Raw genomic sequence first — 14,659 nt, forward strand, 5'->3', positions numbered from 1 at the left:
TTCATCTGGAAGCAGAGACCTCAGCGATGAAGCTCAGACTACAAAACCACGGAACACCGGGAGGAAAAGAAGTCGGCTATCTTCACTCAGGGTGCTCTGCCGCAGGCTCCTAAGCTTCGCCTGTGAGCATCCTCCTGTGGGTACAGGCTTGGAGCTGGGAAATCCTCCGGCAAGGCGACTTAGGAAGCAGGCGGGAAGATGAGCAGGACAGGGTTCCTCCTCCTTCGCCCACCGCAGGCTGTCACAGTAGCCGCGCTTCTGCCACCCACGCAGCTTTCTAAGGCACCTCCAGGTTTCCTGGCGCTTTCCCCTGTCCCCTCCGGAGAGCGGCTCCGCGGCCCAGAAAGCCGGCCAGAACCGCTGACAAACGACGAGGCGCTGGGCTCGGCAGGGGATTGCTTATGTCTGGGGCTCGGTAGAGGCTGCGTTCGTGTCTCGCGCGCACCCGCTCCGCGTTCTCCCAGCCAATCCAGCGCTACTCACGCGCCCAGGAGCGTTCCCCAGCCCAGCTCGGGCTGGGCCGGCTCCTTCCCGCTCCCAGTACTCCGCAGCCGAGCTCTTACTCCTCCCCTCACTCTCCACGAGTTCCACGACTCGCTGTGTAGCTCCGCCCCTGTCCCCGAGTCCGCCCCCGCAACCTCCGGAGCGTGTTCTCTCCCTTCCCCTCAGTCTCCTGCCATCTAGTCGTCCTGGGTCTCACGCTCCGCAGAGCGGCTGGGGGTCTCTTCGGCCTAGCCTGGACGCCTCCGCGCGCTATCCCAGAGCGGCCACCGCGTCCCCATCCCGCACCTCGCTGCCTCCGACCCGGACTCGAGTCGCGCGCCCCGACTCCGCCCCCTCCCGCGGACTCGCGCACTCCGGGCCCGGCCTCTCCCTCACGCAGGCCGCGGAGCGCTCGGCCGCCACCCCCCAACCCCCCTTTCCCCGCTCGCCTCGCGCTCTCCGAGGCGAGCGCGCTCCCGGCCTGCGCGCTCCGGGCTCCGGCTTCTCCCGGCTCCTGTCAGTGCGGTGACTGCGCTGGGAAACATGGCGACCGAGGGAATGATCCTCACTAACCACGATCATCAAATCCGTGTCGGAGTCCTCACAGGTAACCGGGGGACGAGGTCCAGGACCGCCGCAGCCACTGTCCCTGACTTGCCTCAGGCTTCTCGCCTGTGGTTACCCTTCTCTGTGGCCTGGGGAGGAGGGAAGGCTGAGGAGGGGGACGGATGGGGGCACGTTTTACAACCGAAGAGAACTGCTGGAGGTTGGGGTGTTCCCGCGGGGCCCCCCGGGAGCTGGGGCCGGTCCTGTGGGATATCAGGCCTCAGTGCTTTCGCAGCCGAAGTCCCTGGCCCCTGGGGACAGAGGAGCCGGTGCGGCGGGCTCTGCGGGGCTCCTTGCTGCTGGTGCGGGCGGCGGGATCCCGGCTCCGCAGTCTCAAGCACGCGATTCTCCGCTGGCCCGCGCGCTTCCTCCACTACTGCTTGTCCCAGAGAGGGGGGAATCCCATTTCCACCCCCTCCCTTCTGTCCCTTCCCCACCACCCGGGCGGCCCCGCGCCGCTCTCGCGGTGCTTTCGCGGGGCACCCGCCTGACACTACGCGGGTGTTCGTTAGGCGAAAGAAACTCTGCTCCGCGTCCCGCTGCCCCTCGCGAGCCGGGCATCCCCTCTGCCACCCATGGGGCCCCCCTCGTCTCCCGCGGGAGGTGGGGGATCTGCTTGCACCCGGACTTCGGAAAGTGTCTGCATTCCGCTTTCCTGAGCGAAGGGCCCTCTGCCCACCTCTTCGTTTCCTTTCAAGGACCGGCTGTAGCCTGCGGCCAGGGATCCATCACGTTTTACTTGAGAGGAAGAAGTCCATCTCTCGGGTTCCTCCGCTCCCCCCATCCCCCAATGGTCCCCAGGCTTCTGAGGGGCTCACTTTTCCCGGGTCGCGTTTCCCTCCCTCGCGGAAGCCGTGTGTGCTCTGCATGTCTGATTCCGTTGCGTTGTATTTGGGTAATATCCCTCAGTTTGGCTAGGCAGTTGCTGCAGGGCACGACTTCTGAGATGAATAGCCAGCCGATTTGTAGAGGTTTCTGCCGCGGTTGTGTAGTTGGCAAGGTTTATATGTAATTGAATGGGAGGTGGGGGTAAAAGAACTATATTTGAAACCTGAGGGCTTAGTTGGGAGTGAAGAAAACCCAAGACTTACTGATGTGATTTCGGGAAAGGAAGCAATGTAGACGGGAATCCTCCACACCCCCCCCCGACACACACACACACACACACACACACACACACACACACACACACGATTTTTTCCCCCTTGTCAAATTCTTACAGGTTGAGACAGTGCTCGAGAAGGGACTAAATTGAATGAGACTTGCTTTTTATTTAGGTAGAAAAAAAATCTCTGATAATAGATACAGGATGCAAAGCTTAATTTGGCTGTTGAGTTTTATGGAAAGGAGCTATCATTGGCACCTCTTCCTCTCTTTTAAATAAACGGGTTGCCTTTCTCTGGTATTTTTTTTTTTTACAGATGTTAATAGTGATTTACTGAATTTTCCTAATTGAAAGCACCTGCAGTAAACTACTCTAAATCAGTCGCAGGGAAGGGATTCCCTCCTCCCCCGCCCCAAATTAGAAGATACATTGTTCTCTTCTTATGGTGCTGAAGCCTTCAGTTGTATTTCAGAAGTCTTGGAGTTGACATTGCTGATTTTCATAGAATCTAATTGCGGGGTGTAAAAGTGTATACCCTATATCAACCCTCATCTTGCACTTTAAATTCTAGCCATGTTTTGAACATTAATAGAGTAGTGAGAGTGAAGCTTAATAGAAACTAAGATATGTTCGTTGTCTATGAAAATCAAAGGTCATAGATGTTTGAAGTTAAACCATAGAGATTAAAAAACTCTATTTGTTTATTTAAGCTTTCTCTAATAGTTTTGTTTAGTGAATCATCGTACATGGGTCAAGTGACACTGTAAATGGCTGTTGTACAGAATGCTTTATCTGTATCTCTGCAGTCCTATTGGGATAACATATACAAGCAACTAAAGAAACAGTGTGTGTAATTTTCGTACTAAAATTATCTAAATAAATTACTCGTGTGATTGAGAGCTAAATGTAAAAGGTATTCCATATTAAGATGAATTAGGAAATGTGAAGGGAGAATTTGGTACATTTACCAGAGGTAAGGCAAAACTGGCATTTTTTAGGGGGAGTTGAAAATCAGTAGCAACCTTAGAAATGAGTTTGTTGGTGAGGATGATGCTATTGAGCAGAACAAAAATGTAATGTAAATGCCCTGGGATGCCCAGGTAGGATAGGTAGATGGCACAGGCAGAATGCCTGTGAGAGACAGGGAGAGAAGTTAACTTTGGCAGTGGAATTAAGGATAATCTACAGAAACTATCTCATGAGAATGAAGTACAATAGTTTAAGGGGAAAAGTCTAGGGTTAGGAGTAAGCATGCAGCTGAAGGAACAAAAATTGTAGATTTGGGAGAAGTGGTAATGGAGGGCAATAGGATTTGGTGATAAAATGAATATTTGAAGTCAGAAATAACTATTGTTGTTGATATAAGTATTGTGTACTGTTATGGAGCCTGTAAATATGGAGAAAAATCAAAGGAAAGCTTACCAGCCCTCAGTTTGCGAATAGTGGATTTTACTACAAACAGCTTAGTATCTATGGTCTTAACGTGCCATGTAATTTTGCACACATAAAGAAACCTACAAAAATGAAGCTATGTTGCACAGTTTTTTCTTGTAGAACTTCCAAGTACTGTACTTTTACTATGTAAAATTATTATATACTGAACTTAAGTACTATGATTTCATACTTAAGAAAACTGAATTCAGAGGCCATACTTAAAGCTGAGATTTTGTGAGTTATAATGTGTGGCTCTTAAGGGTAGAGGGCTTTTTTTTATAAAATATTTTCTCCATGCCTCATAATAGTGATTTTAAGTGTTTTGTCTAAATCTATTTTACAGAGGTTAGTGGAAAATATTATGTACCTTTGCACATATTTTACAGTGTGATTATTTTTGTGAATTGTGTTGTCATTTCTAAAGTCTTTAATTGACTTTTTTGTGACAATTTTGATTATCTGTTGAAAGATAATATTTATACTACTTTGAAACTTCTCATCTTCTAGATGTTTTTGTAATCTTCGTTTCAGTTGTTAATTTGGCAAATGTTCACAGTCTATTGAAACTTTTCATCACATGAATTAACGGTTAGAATTTTGCAAAAATAATGGTGGGAAAATATTTAGCAAGGGCATTTCTTTTTTGTAGGACTATCTTGAATCATTTAGAACTTGAAATTCAGAATAATAATCATAATGATAATGTAAACTGGATATTTTAATTATGTTAGTAATTGTTTATAAGGAAAGTGGGAACATTAACATGGAAACATTTTATGTTGAAGATTATTGTCCATTTCTAAAAAGTGTATATTAGTAAATATTTTATGTTGATTTGTTAGAAATGAAAGTTATATGGTCTTTGGTGACTTAAGATTTGGTTTTTAATATATCTGTTTCTAATGATCTTTGCTTCTATTGCTATTTATAACAAATGAAAGACAACGTGATGGCAAATAAACAAGTATTTGCTGCTTTGAAACTAGAAGCGAGATGTGGGACAGATGTAGGAATTTTTAGTTTTTACAACTTCAGTAGTAATTATACTTACAGTCAGTCTTAACAATTACATAGCGGTCTCACTAAATTTCAAATGTGTCACTTTTCAAATACTTTTATCTATTTCTAAAGGAGCTGTTTATCAAGGGAGCACACTCATTCTGCCACTATAAAAGCTCCATGGAAACATTAGGAAAATAGTAAATATATATGTATATAATATAGAATGAAATAGATCATGTTCCACTGGCTATTTAATATCATATTAGCTAGCCACTGCTAGTGTTTGGTATACCAAAGCACTTAGCTAAAGATGATAATCCGTTTCCTAAATTTTCATTAGCAGTGACATAGGTGAGGAAAAGATGCAAAGTTTCAGGAAAGGGCATTTTAAAATCATGTTTTTGCTCTAGTAATATACATTTTATTGTACTGAGTTGTAGATTTGTAATTAGTAATAGATGTTAGACATGTGTAAAACTAGATAACAGAGATTAGACAAAAGACTAATTGTGAACTAGAAACCAAAAATATTAGTTACATGTAGGGAGAATTTTAGTCATAAATAAAGCCACTCAAAATATTTAAAAAAAATTCTAAGCCAAGAAGATGATAATTGTATGACTCTGGTATTGTTCAATAATTTTATTTCATTCCGCAAGCTTATTCTTGAACATTATGAGTGTCAATATTATTTTCTGAAAAGCCCATTTATTGATAAAGATATATAAATGTATCTGTTTTGAAAATAAATGTTGTCATTAAGTAGGCAAATCATTGTTCCTAACAAAGCCTATATTCTGCGAAATGGAATTGTGTGTACTGAAAATATGCCAGTATTGATCTATATTAAAAACAAACCAAATATTTTTCAAACCAGGTCTTTCTTACAAATTTTTGGTGGGAAGCAATGTATTAGAGATTAAAGTAGGAAATGATTACATTACCTTTTGATGAATATATTTAATACTATGACCACTGGCCAAAGATTTTATAAATTAGTAGTACATATTGTTACACATCAAGAATTTTAATTACATTAAAGACACATGACTATTTGACTTTAACTGAAGTGTGTGGTGGAGAATCAACAATATGTTATTGGGGAGGAATGATGAATGAGTCTGTTTTCACTCTTAAATGATGACAAATTCCTGGTTAAGGTGAGTGAATACGGTGCTTTTTTGAAACAGTGAGTAAAATAGATAAAAATCTGTACTTTGCACCTGTAAACAGGATTGAAGAACTAAAAGTATTTGAAATTTGGAATGTTAAAAAATAAAAAATAAAAAAAAGTCCTAAAAAGAAAGTAATGAAACTACAAGGGATTTCTTCCTTCATATCTGTCCAGAGAAGATAAATACCAAGACTGTTTAATCTGCTTAGAAGTAATTGGATCTGTTGATAATACAAACGGCATGCATCTTACTTAATTTTTGAGCGACCTCTCCCCAAAGCAAACGTCCAATGAAGTATTGTCATGTAGAAATTCTATTCACGTTGTTTAATGAGTTATAAGTGAAGATGTGTTTAGTTTCAACAAAGTAAGTAGAACTTCTTGAAAATATTGTAAATAAAAGAAACAACTCCAACAAGTTTTACAGTAGTTTTGCCAATAATGTATTTTGAAAGTGTGGAATTAAATTTACTATGCTTTTTAAAAATGTCCTAATTTGAAAAATAAAGTAGCAAGGAAATGAGATGTGATGAAAGGGGCATTATACAATTCATGCCCTGCTTTTTGAATTTGGTTACATGACACTGTGTCAAGGGATACTCTAAGGATACTAAGCCTTAGAATCTAAGCTGTGGGAACAAACATAATACTTAACTATCAATTTTACTTGAGAGTATATCATTTAAAGTACTTTAATATTAAAATAAGCATGAATAAATTAGGCACCGAATGTAGAATTTCAAATGAGCTTTTAAGATTAAATCAAACTTCAAAGAAATTTCAAGTGACCCCATTATGTAACCCCAGACCTCAGCATTCTTTTCTGTTATTGGTACTTTGGTGGAAAAAAAAAAAAAAAAAACACTGGGTTACAGGAAGAACACTAGAAGAAGTATTTTCTAGTAGTAGTCTGGCCAGTAAAGTTCTGTAACTTTCAGCAATATTATTTAACACTCTGTCTCTCTCTTTCAGCTTTTCTCACCACTAACATGAAGGAAGCTAGCATCTTGATAGCTGGAAAGAGAAATATGAGATATCAGGCTTAATTTTTGTCTTAATAATGGGAATCATTATAGGGGAGGGGAAGATTATACATTAAAAATGCAGGAGAATAAGAGATGGAAGAAAAGAGCTATTAGGTCCAGTCATTTTAAACTGAAGGAAAAATATTTGGATTTTTTTTTTATTTAGAAATTTTTGTAGTATTGACCCTCTTTTTGCCAGCAGTAGTTTCAGACTGAATTCCAGACTCAGCTCAAATCTCACTTCCTCAAGCAAACCTTTTCTAGGAATTATTCTCTACGATGATGTTTATCTTTGTTTTCTTACAGTGTTTATAGATTTTGCTATACCCTGTAATCGTGTACATGTGGGAATCTGCAAGATGTAGTTTAATGGGGGTAAAAAAAAAAAAAAAGAAAAGGACTTTGGAGTCAAACAGACTTGGATTTCAGACCCTGAAATCCCTTTATTCTGGGAAGTCATTTAACCCTTCTGAATTTTAATTTCCTGCTCCAAAATGAGTATAGCAATACTTACTCCTCAGAGTTGTATTAAGTGACTGAAATAACGTATGTGAAAATGTTTACCGTATGTCTAACTTAAGAGTATATAGTTGACTCTTGAACACCTGAGTTGAGGATTAGGGATGCTGACCTCCGCACCCCGCCCCAAGTCCAAAACCCACATTTGACTTTTTAGTTGCCCCTCATAGCCATGACTCTCCCCATCCAAGGTTCCTTATACATGGATTTAACCAACCTTGGACTGTGTAGTATTATAGTACTTATTGAAAAAAATCCTGGTGTGAGTGGGCCCACACAATTCAAACCTGTATTGTTTAAGCTTTACTTTTCCTCTTCATATGTTACTTTGGCACGGTTTGCTAATAGCTTCATGTATAAACATCTTATTCACAGTAATTTTTAAGTTCTTGAAACAGATGATCGTGTTTTTAACTTCTGTGCCCTTTTGTCATTGCACTTATTAATGAACTATTTGGATAGAAGATGTTTTAAAAAAAATTGGATGGTGTGACATTTATATAGTAGTTTAGGAAGTAACTACCCAGAAACATTAAGATAAACTAGAACTTCACTATTATTACTAAATGAAGACAGGTCAGTATAGATGAGTGGAGCTTAGTATTTTTTTGTATATTTATTACTGATAACAGGATTATATCAATAATGTGTATTGGAAACATTTTATACTGTCAAGTTTAATGTGTATTGTATAAATTCTTTATATTTTTCTTATATGTATTTTCTTATATATTTTCTAATATAATTGATTTGTATACTTAGTTGATAGGCCTAATCTATGATGAGGATTATTTTAGAGTAGTGTTAAAGAAATTTTTTAAAATGTCATCTTAAAAAATGAAAAATTATATATTTTATATATTATACATTTTACCTGTTTCCTTAGCTCTGGATAAGGGTAATTATGCTTACTTTATACAGTTAATAGGAAGAACAAAGGAAATAATGTTTCAACATTCAGTATATACTATGTGCCAAGCTCTGTGCTAAACTAAGGGATACAGTAGTAAGACAGTCTTTATTGTGTGTCCGTCTTAACTTGAACACACTATTTAGTCAAATCATGCTTCATTTATGTTGCATTTCAAGGAGTAACATGCCTCTATATTTTATTTTTGACATAGACAGTTTAACATCAAGACTGTTTTCACGTCAAGCCATTTTTAACACAAGTTTTTAAACCATTACACATTTCCTGCTTTCTAAGATAGAAGATACTGAACATAATTATTTTATTCATTCAGGTTTAAGTAATTATAGCTAACATTTTGCATAACTATTGTGTTTGCTTTTCAGTTGTGACTTTATACACTTGCCTTCTCCCGACTTCTAGTTTCTAATATACTATAGGTGCCTTTTTGAGGCAGTGAGTTACAGATCATGGGTCATAACTGACCAGTACACATATTTCATTAGGCCCATACTGTGTTTTTACAAAAAAGTATGTTTCTAACATTAAAAAAGATATATATTTATATAAACCCATATTTTTAGCTTTTAAAGATTCAACAACACTGCAACCTCTTTCTTATAGGACACTAGTTGGTTAGAGTAGCTGTTCCCTTGAGATAGGGCATGTATTCTCCAGTTTACCGCAATTCTCATTTAACCTGTTTATGGTATCTGTCTCGCCTGGTAGATATTTGAGTGTGTTCTTTGGTCATACATATTCTGTACCTTCCTCTCTCTTTAGCATATCTTGGACATCTTTTCATATTAGTAAAAATAGTAATACATAGTTTACTGAGAGCTTACCAAGTATGAAATACTTTTCTAGAGCCTGTCCTAAAGCCTGTTAATTCATTTAATCCTGATAATAATATCACCATTTTACAGTTGAAGAAATTATAGCAGAGAAATCAAGTAATTTGTTCAGATTACTGCAGTGAGAGACCAAGCTGGTAAAAGGCCAAGCTGTGATTTGAACCCATGTATCCTATTCCTAGAGCATAAGCTCTTAACCACTACATTATACTTCTTGGCGTTTTACAACTAGTTCGTATATATACATCTTTCTTTTTAATGACTCTGTTATCATAGGTTATACTTTATTTAATCAGTCCCCAATTGATGGACATAGAGGATTCTAATTTTTCACTGTGATAAATGTGGATGATAACATTGTATATTTATTATTGCATATTTGTGAGTCTTTTAAAATGGAAGATTAATTACTATAAGTAGAATTTTTAGGTCAGTAGTTTCTGTTTAAAAACTTTCTTAGAAATTACACAGTTTTTCCAAAAAGGGTGATCTAATTGTAATGAATATTCTCACCTTCATTTGGTATTGTCTTTTTAATCTTTACAAGTTCTTTTGAGATAGATCTCTTTCTTGAGTTATATGTGTGTATTAGGACCTTTTTAAAATTGCAAACAGCAGATACCCAGCTCAAAATTAGCTTAAGTGAAAAGGGGAATTTATTCATTTACACAGAAACAGAGCATAGAGGAGAAACTGACTTTAGAGACTCAAGCAGTGTGACCAGGGAATTAATATAATCAAGAACTCTTATTCACCATTTCAATGCTTTGTTTTTTAAGTATGTTGCAGGCTGACTTCCTTCATGTAGCCAGAGCTGGAGGGAGAGGCAGGTTAGGAGATTATAGTAATAGACAATCAGGTTTTCCCTTTCCCAACTAGTAAGTCCAGAGGGAAGGTTTTCCTTCTCATGACCATTTTGTAGATAAAATTCCGGGGTACTCCTTCACCTGGCTTGGCTCATAGGTCTACTTTGGGCCAATCATTGTGACTAGGAGAGTGAGGACTGTGATTGACCAGCTCTGTATCACATGTCTGTTTTGGGATTGTGACACTAAATCGGTGGCTTCACCAGAATCACGTGGAGAGGGGATAGGGAAGCCTTCAAAAGAAGAGGAATTTATGCTACTAGAAGGGGAAAAATGTGCTGGGCAGACAAGTCTTTTGCTAGAAAATTCCTGAAGTCTTGATACCTTTTTGCTTTTTTTTCTGCCTTAGAGTATAGTTTATCTGTTCCATTTCCTCTTTCTTGTGCTTCTTCCATGAAAATGGTCCTCTGGCAGGTAGTTCTAATTGGATCTGGAAAAAGTTAAGATGTGAGAGGTAGTGGGCTAAACTCAGAGCCATCTATTATCAACAATGGTACTTTATATATGAGGAGCACTCGCAATGACTGACTTGCCCTTTTTTGTACACTACATAAGAATGGTTATCTAAAGACATTTTAGAACAGTAGTATGCATATAATAAGAGGGTAAGATTTTACTAGTTTTTACATTAGCTCTTTTATGTTGCTTTATTTTAAATTTATGATCAGCTATGAGTCTTTAGTCTCTCTCTCTCTCTCTTTATTTTTTTTTAACAAAACATCCCTCCCAGTGTTTCCTAGTTTTGTTCTAGTAGCACTTCTCTGGGGGATGTTATAATAGATGTGGTATGAAGAGGTTTTTATGTAGTCAAATAAATTTGGAAAGTGCTATATAATATATCCCTCCCTTTGGAGAGTCACAGTGTACTAAAGCATATTAACATAATAAAGATGTGAGTAATATTAGAATTGTGGAGCCTGTTGAACTTCAGTGTTTCCAAAATCTTTTGAGAATGGAATACTTTTTCAAGACACATCAGAATTTTGTTCAACATCCCTTTGGAAGATAGTGGTCTTTTTCCTGCAAATGATCTTTTGGAAGTCTATATAAAACCCTTACATTCTTTTAGCTTTTTGCTGTAGAAATAGTGGTTTCTGACAGTTATCTCTACTATGAGAATCCTTTGTTTCTGGATTTGCCTTTAAAATGTGTGTATGTGTATAATGTATTTTCCCCACTTATTTATCACCTCTCGTGTTTTTTTCTTTTTTCACATTATAAGATTGGCAGAATGTATTATCTTATTCAGAAAATCTGTGATAGCAAAGACCAGTCTTGATTCTGTTACTACTATATGGGGAAAGAACATTGGCTCAAGTTCTATTTTGGGTTTTTCCAGTGGGCGTTTGGTATCATTATCTGTAAAATGTAAAGATGAATAGATGCTTTCTAAAATCTCTCTCAGCTCTAAAATCTTATTAATCTCAATCTCAGGAACATACCTCATGTTTATTATTCTCTCATTGCTTGTATTCACATTATCTATAACCTGTTACAGACAGCAAAATTATTGATCTGAATGAAATAAATGCCTTCCTAGCTTCAAACAGGAAAAACTGCTAGAAAAAGACATTCATACCAAGTATAAATGGAAATAATGTCTGTTACTTCTGCTATTTTACTTCATTCAATATCATGCTGCACAGAGTTCGAATTGCAAAATGCTTAAGATTAAGAATGAAAATTACATATATGTGAGTGTAATAACTGTTTTGCACAATCAAGCTTAGAAGAATAATAGTGATATAGAGGTATTGAGGAATTAACCTTTTTCTTTTAAAATTTAAATTGTAGTGATATACCAGACATATGGTATTTCCAGACATCTGGAAAGCAAAAATTATTATTCCCCCCAAATGTTTTGTTTATTTCGCTATTATGTATTTAGAATGAAGCTATTGTAAAAATATGACATATACCTTCAATGAACAATATTATGGTTTAGGTTCACACAGATACTCAGAATAGTAGGTGGACTCTAGATTAGACTACCTGGTTTTATACCTGAGTTAAGTGAAGTTTTTAAAGTTACTTAACTTTAAACTTTAATTTTCTCATCTGTAAAATGGGGAATAATCCAGTGCCTGCCTTAGAGGCTGGTTGTGATAAATGAAATAATAAATATAAACGTTTAGGGAGTCTCCCCACATAATAAATACTCATAAAATGTTATATATTTCAATAAATTTGAATCTAATTACCTTTATAAACATGGTAACAGAAAGCAACCAATACAGCTTTTAGGTGTCTAACCCAATCATGACTTCATGGTGTTTTTCTACTGTTTTATTTTATCTTATTTTAGGAGCATCATTAAAGCTAAGTACTATAAGGGGTTCTGCTTGATCTAAACTCTTAATTTCTGCCTTAATTTTGGGTTGTTAGAGTCAGAAGATGCTATTTGTAGTGTGGTAACTAACAACAAGAATTTGAGGTTTTTGAGATATGGGTTTAAAGTAAAGTATGTATGTGAAACTGCTTCTGATATTCTCTAGGACTTGTTAAGGTCTGTGGAGAAAACTCCCTCTATATACATATATGTAGATATTATACTTATGGAGTACTGTACTATAGTTAAGAAAGTGGGAAAGTTTTAAATGTTATACAAATGGTGCAGTAATACAGGCTGGTAAAGTGATAGCAAAATGAAACTATGTAGATAATTGTTGATTTGTAGAAGAGAGGTTTTTGTTTTTTATTTTTTAGAAGAGAGATTTTTTAATTGATAGATGAGGAAAACAGTAAATCTCGGGGACAGTGAGCCAAGACTTAAACCTTGTTGTGTTTGGGTTGAAGAAATAATGACTTGAGGCATAAGGCAAATGAATATTATGTATAAAAGAGGAGAGATACTTTATGAAATATCAGATACCTAAAGAAAATCTATAGAATTTAAAGCATTGCCAAAGATGATTTTGGGCAGGAAAAGTTTGAGAGTCATTGATTTAGGTCAATACTGGACTTGGATTTTCTGATTTTTTTTTTCCTGCAGATAGGTCTGTGAAGCATTATCAGTTAAAAAAAATTATTGATTATGCTTGAGATAGAGACTCTACCAGCCCCATAGTAGGAACTTTCAAACAGCTAGATAGTTGTGGATCTGATTTTATTACTCTGTTTTCCTGTTGCTTCGAATATTTAGTCTGACCATAGCCTGACTTGTTAACAGACAGTGCAGTCCAGTTCAGTACCGTCTTAGTTCATTGGGCTGCTGTAACAAAGTACCATAGACTAGGTGGCTTATAAGCAACAGATACTTTTCATAATTATGGAGGCTAGGAACTTCAAGGTCAAGGTACCAGCAGATTCAGTGTCCAGTGAGGGCCTACTTCCTGGCTGTCTTCTGTCTCCTTATAATGCAGAAATGAGGAGGGAACTCTCTGGGTCTCTTTTATAGGGGTTCTAATCCCATTCATGAAGGTGCTGTCCTCATGACCAAATCACCTCCCAAAGGCCCCACCTCCAAATACCATCACACTGGGGTGGTAAGAATTTTGGAGCAGATACAAACATTCAGCCTTTCGCAGGAATGTGCCATGTGATGTGCTCTGCATTGTGTTAGGCTAAAACTACTAAATATTTATAGTGTCCTCCTTTAAGTATGAGGAGTTGGATGTAAAGTAGGTTAACATTTTAAGTCATTTATATATTAAAATAATATTTATTTTATATTGCCAAGTACTGCCTGACAGGGTTTACCAAACTTTCTGTGAAGGGTCAGATAGTAAATATTTTAGGCTTTGTGGGCTATATGATTTCTGTCACAGCTACTCAGCTCTGCCCTTATAGCATAAAAGCAGCTGTAGACAATATGTAAATAAAATGAGCATGACTGTGTTCCAGTAAAACTTTATTTATGGAAAGAGATTGGCCAGAGTTGGCCCAAGGGTCATAGTTTGCCAGTCTGGTCTCAAAGATATGGTCTGTGTTAGGAAAGTATAATTCTAAGTTACTTACATGTGAAATAAACTTTTATGTTAATTAAAATTTGCATTATAAACCTCCATGAAACTTAGTGGCTTAGAACTACAATTTAATGTTTCTCACATTTCTACGAATTAACTCAGTAGTTCTGCCTTATGTGACATTGGTTGGGGTTCTGGTATAGCAGCAGTCATCTGGAAGTCCCAATTAGGACTATTGTCCAGGGTCTTAGTCCTCCTGCATGTGGGTTTCTCCACATGGGTGATTCATTAGCTTCATGGTGTGATGACTAGTTCCAGTAAGTATTCCAAGAGCATGTATTGTGAGAGGGAGGAAACAGAGCTGTGAAGACAGTTGAGGGATGGGCCTGAAAACTGGCACAGTCTTACTTCCAACATTATTCTGTTGGTCAAAATACTCACAGTCCCAGCCCACAGACACTGTGGGAAGAGAATAGGAATACTTTGAAAGCATGATTAATTGGGGGTCATCAGAGTCACAGTCTGTCACAGGTTTGTTTTGGTTGCAAGTGTCCTCGGGACTCTTTTTCATCTTTGTTTCACTCTGTAAATTAAGCTTCATTTTCTCTTCACCACAGATCTGCTTTTGTTATAATAGAAAAAATAGTACCATCAACTGCTTCTGTATTGTGTAGCTCTTCCCATTTTATCTATTCAGAGAAGGACTGACTTTATTTTCGAAGTTGTGTTTCTAAAATGTGTGAGGAAGAACTTTGTCCTGGACCAGTCTGTGATCA

General features: G+C 38.0%; 1 protein-coding gene across 9 annotated transcripts in view; it reads left to right on the forward strand.

Annotated features, from left to right (window-relative positions):
- Positions 1-509: 509 nt before the first annotated feature.
- Positions 510-14,659, forward strand: part of GPHN (gephyrin) — a 430,038-nt gene continuing 415,888 nt past the window's right edge. For 5 of the 9 annotated variants that reach the window (XM_064486047.1, XM_064486048.1, XM_064486046.1 and 2 more), the window contains exon 1: positions 511-1,090. In XM_064486047.1, the coding sequence (XP_064342117.1) occupies positions 1,027-1,090 (64 nt within the window). In that variant the 5' untranslated portion in view covers positions 511-1,026. Of the gene's footprint in view, positions 1,091-14,659 lie in introns of all 9 variants that reach the window. The other 4 variants (XM_010976627.3, XM_064486049.1, XM_010976632.3 and 1 more) reach the window with 4 other exon arrangements.

Source organism: Camelus dromedarius, chromosome 5 (assembly GCF_036321535.1).
Source record: "Camelus dromedarius isolate mCamDro1 chromosome 5, mCamDro1.pat, whole genome shotgun sequence".
Classification (NCBI taxonomy): Eukaryota; Metazoa; Chordata; class Mammalia; order Artiodactyla; family Camelidae; genus Camelus; species Camelus dromedarius.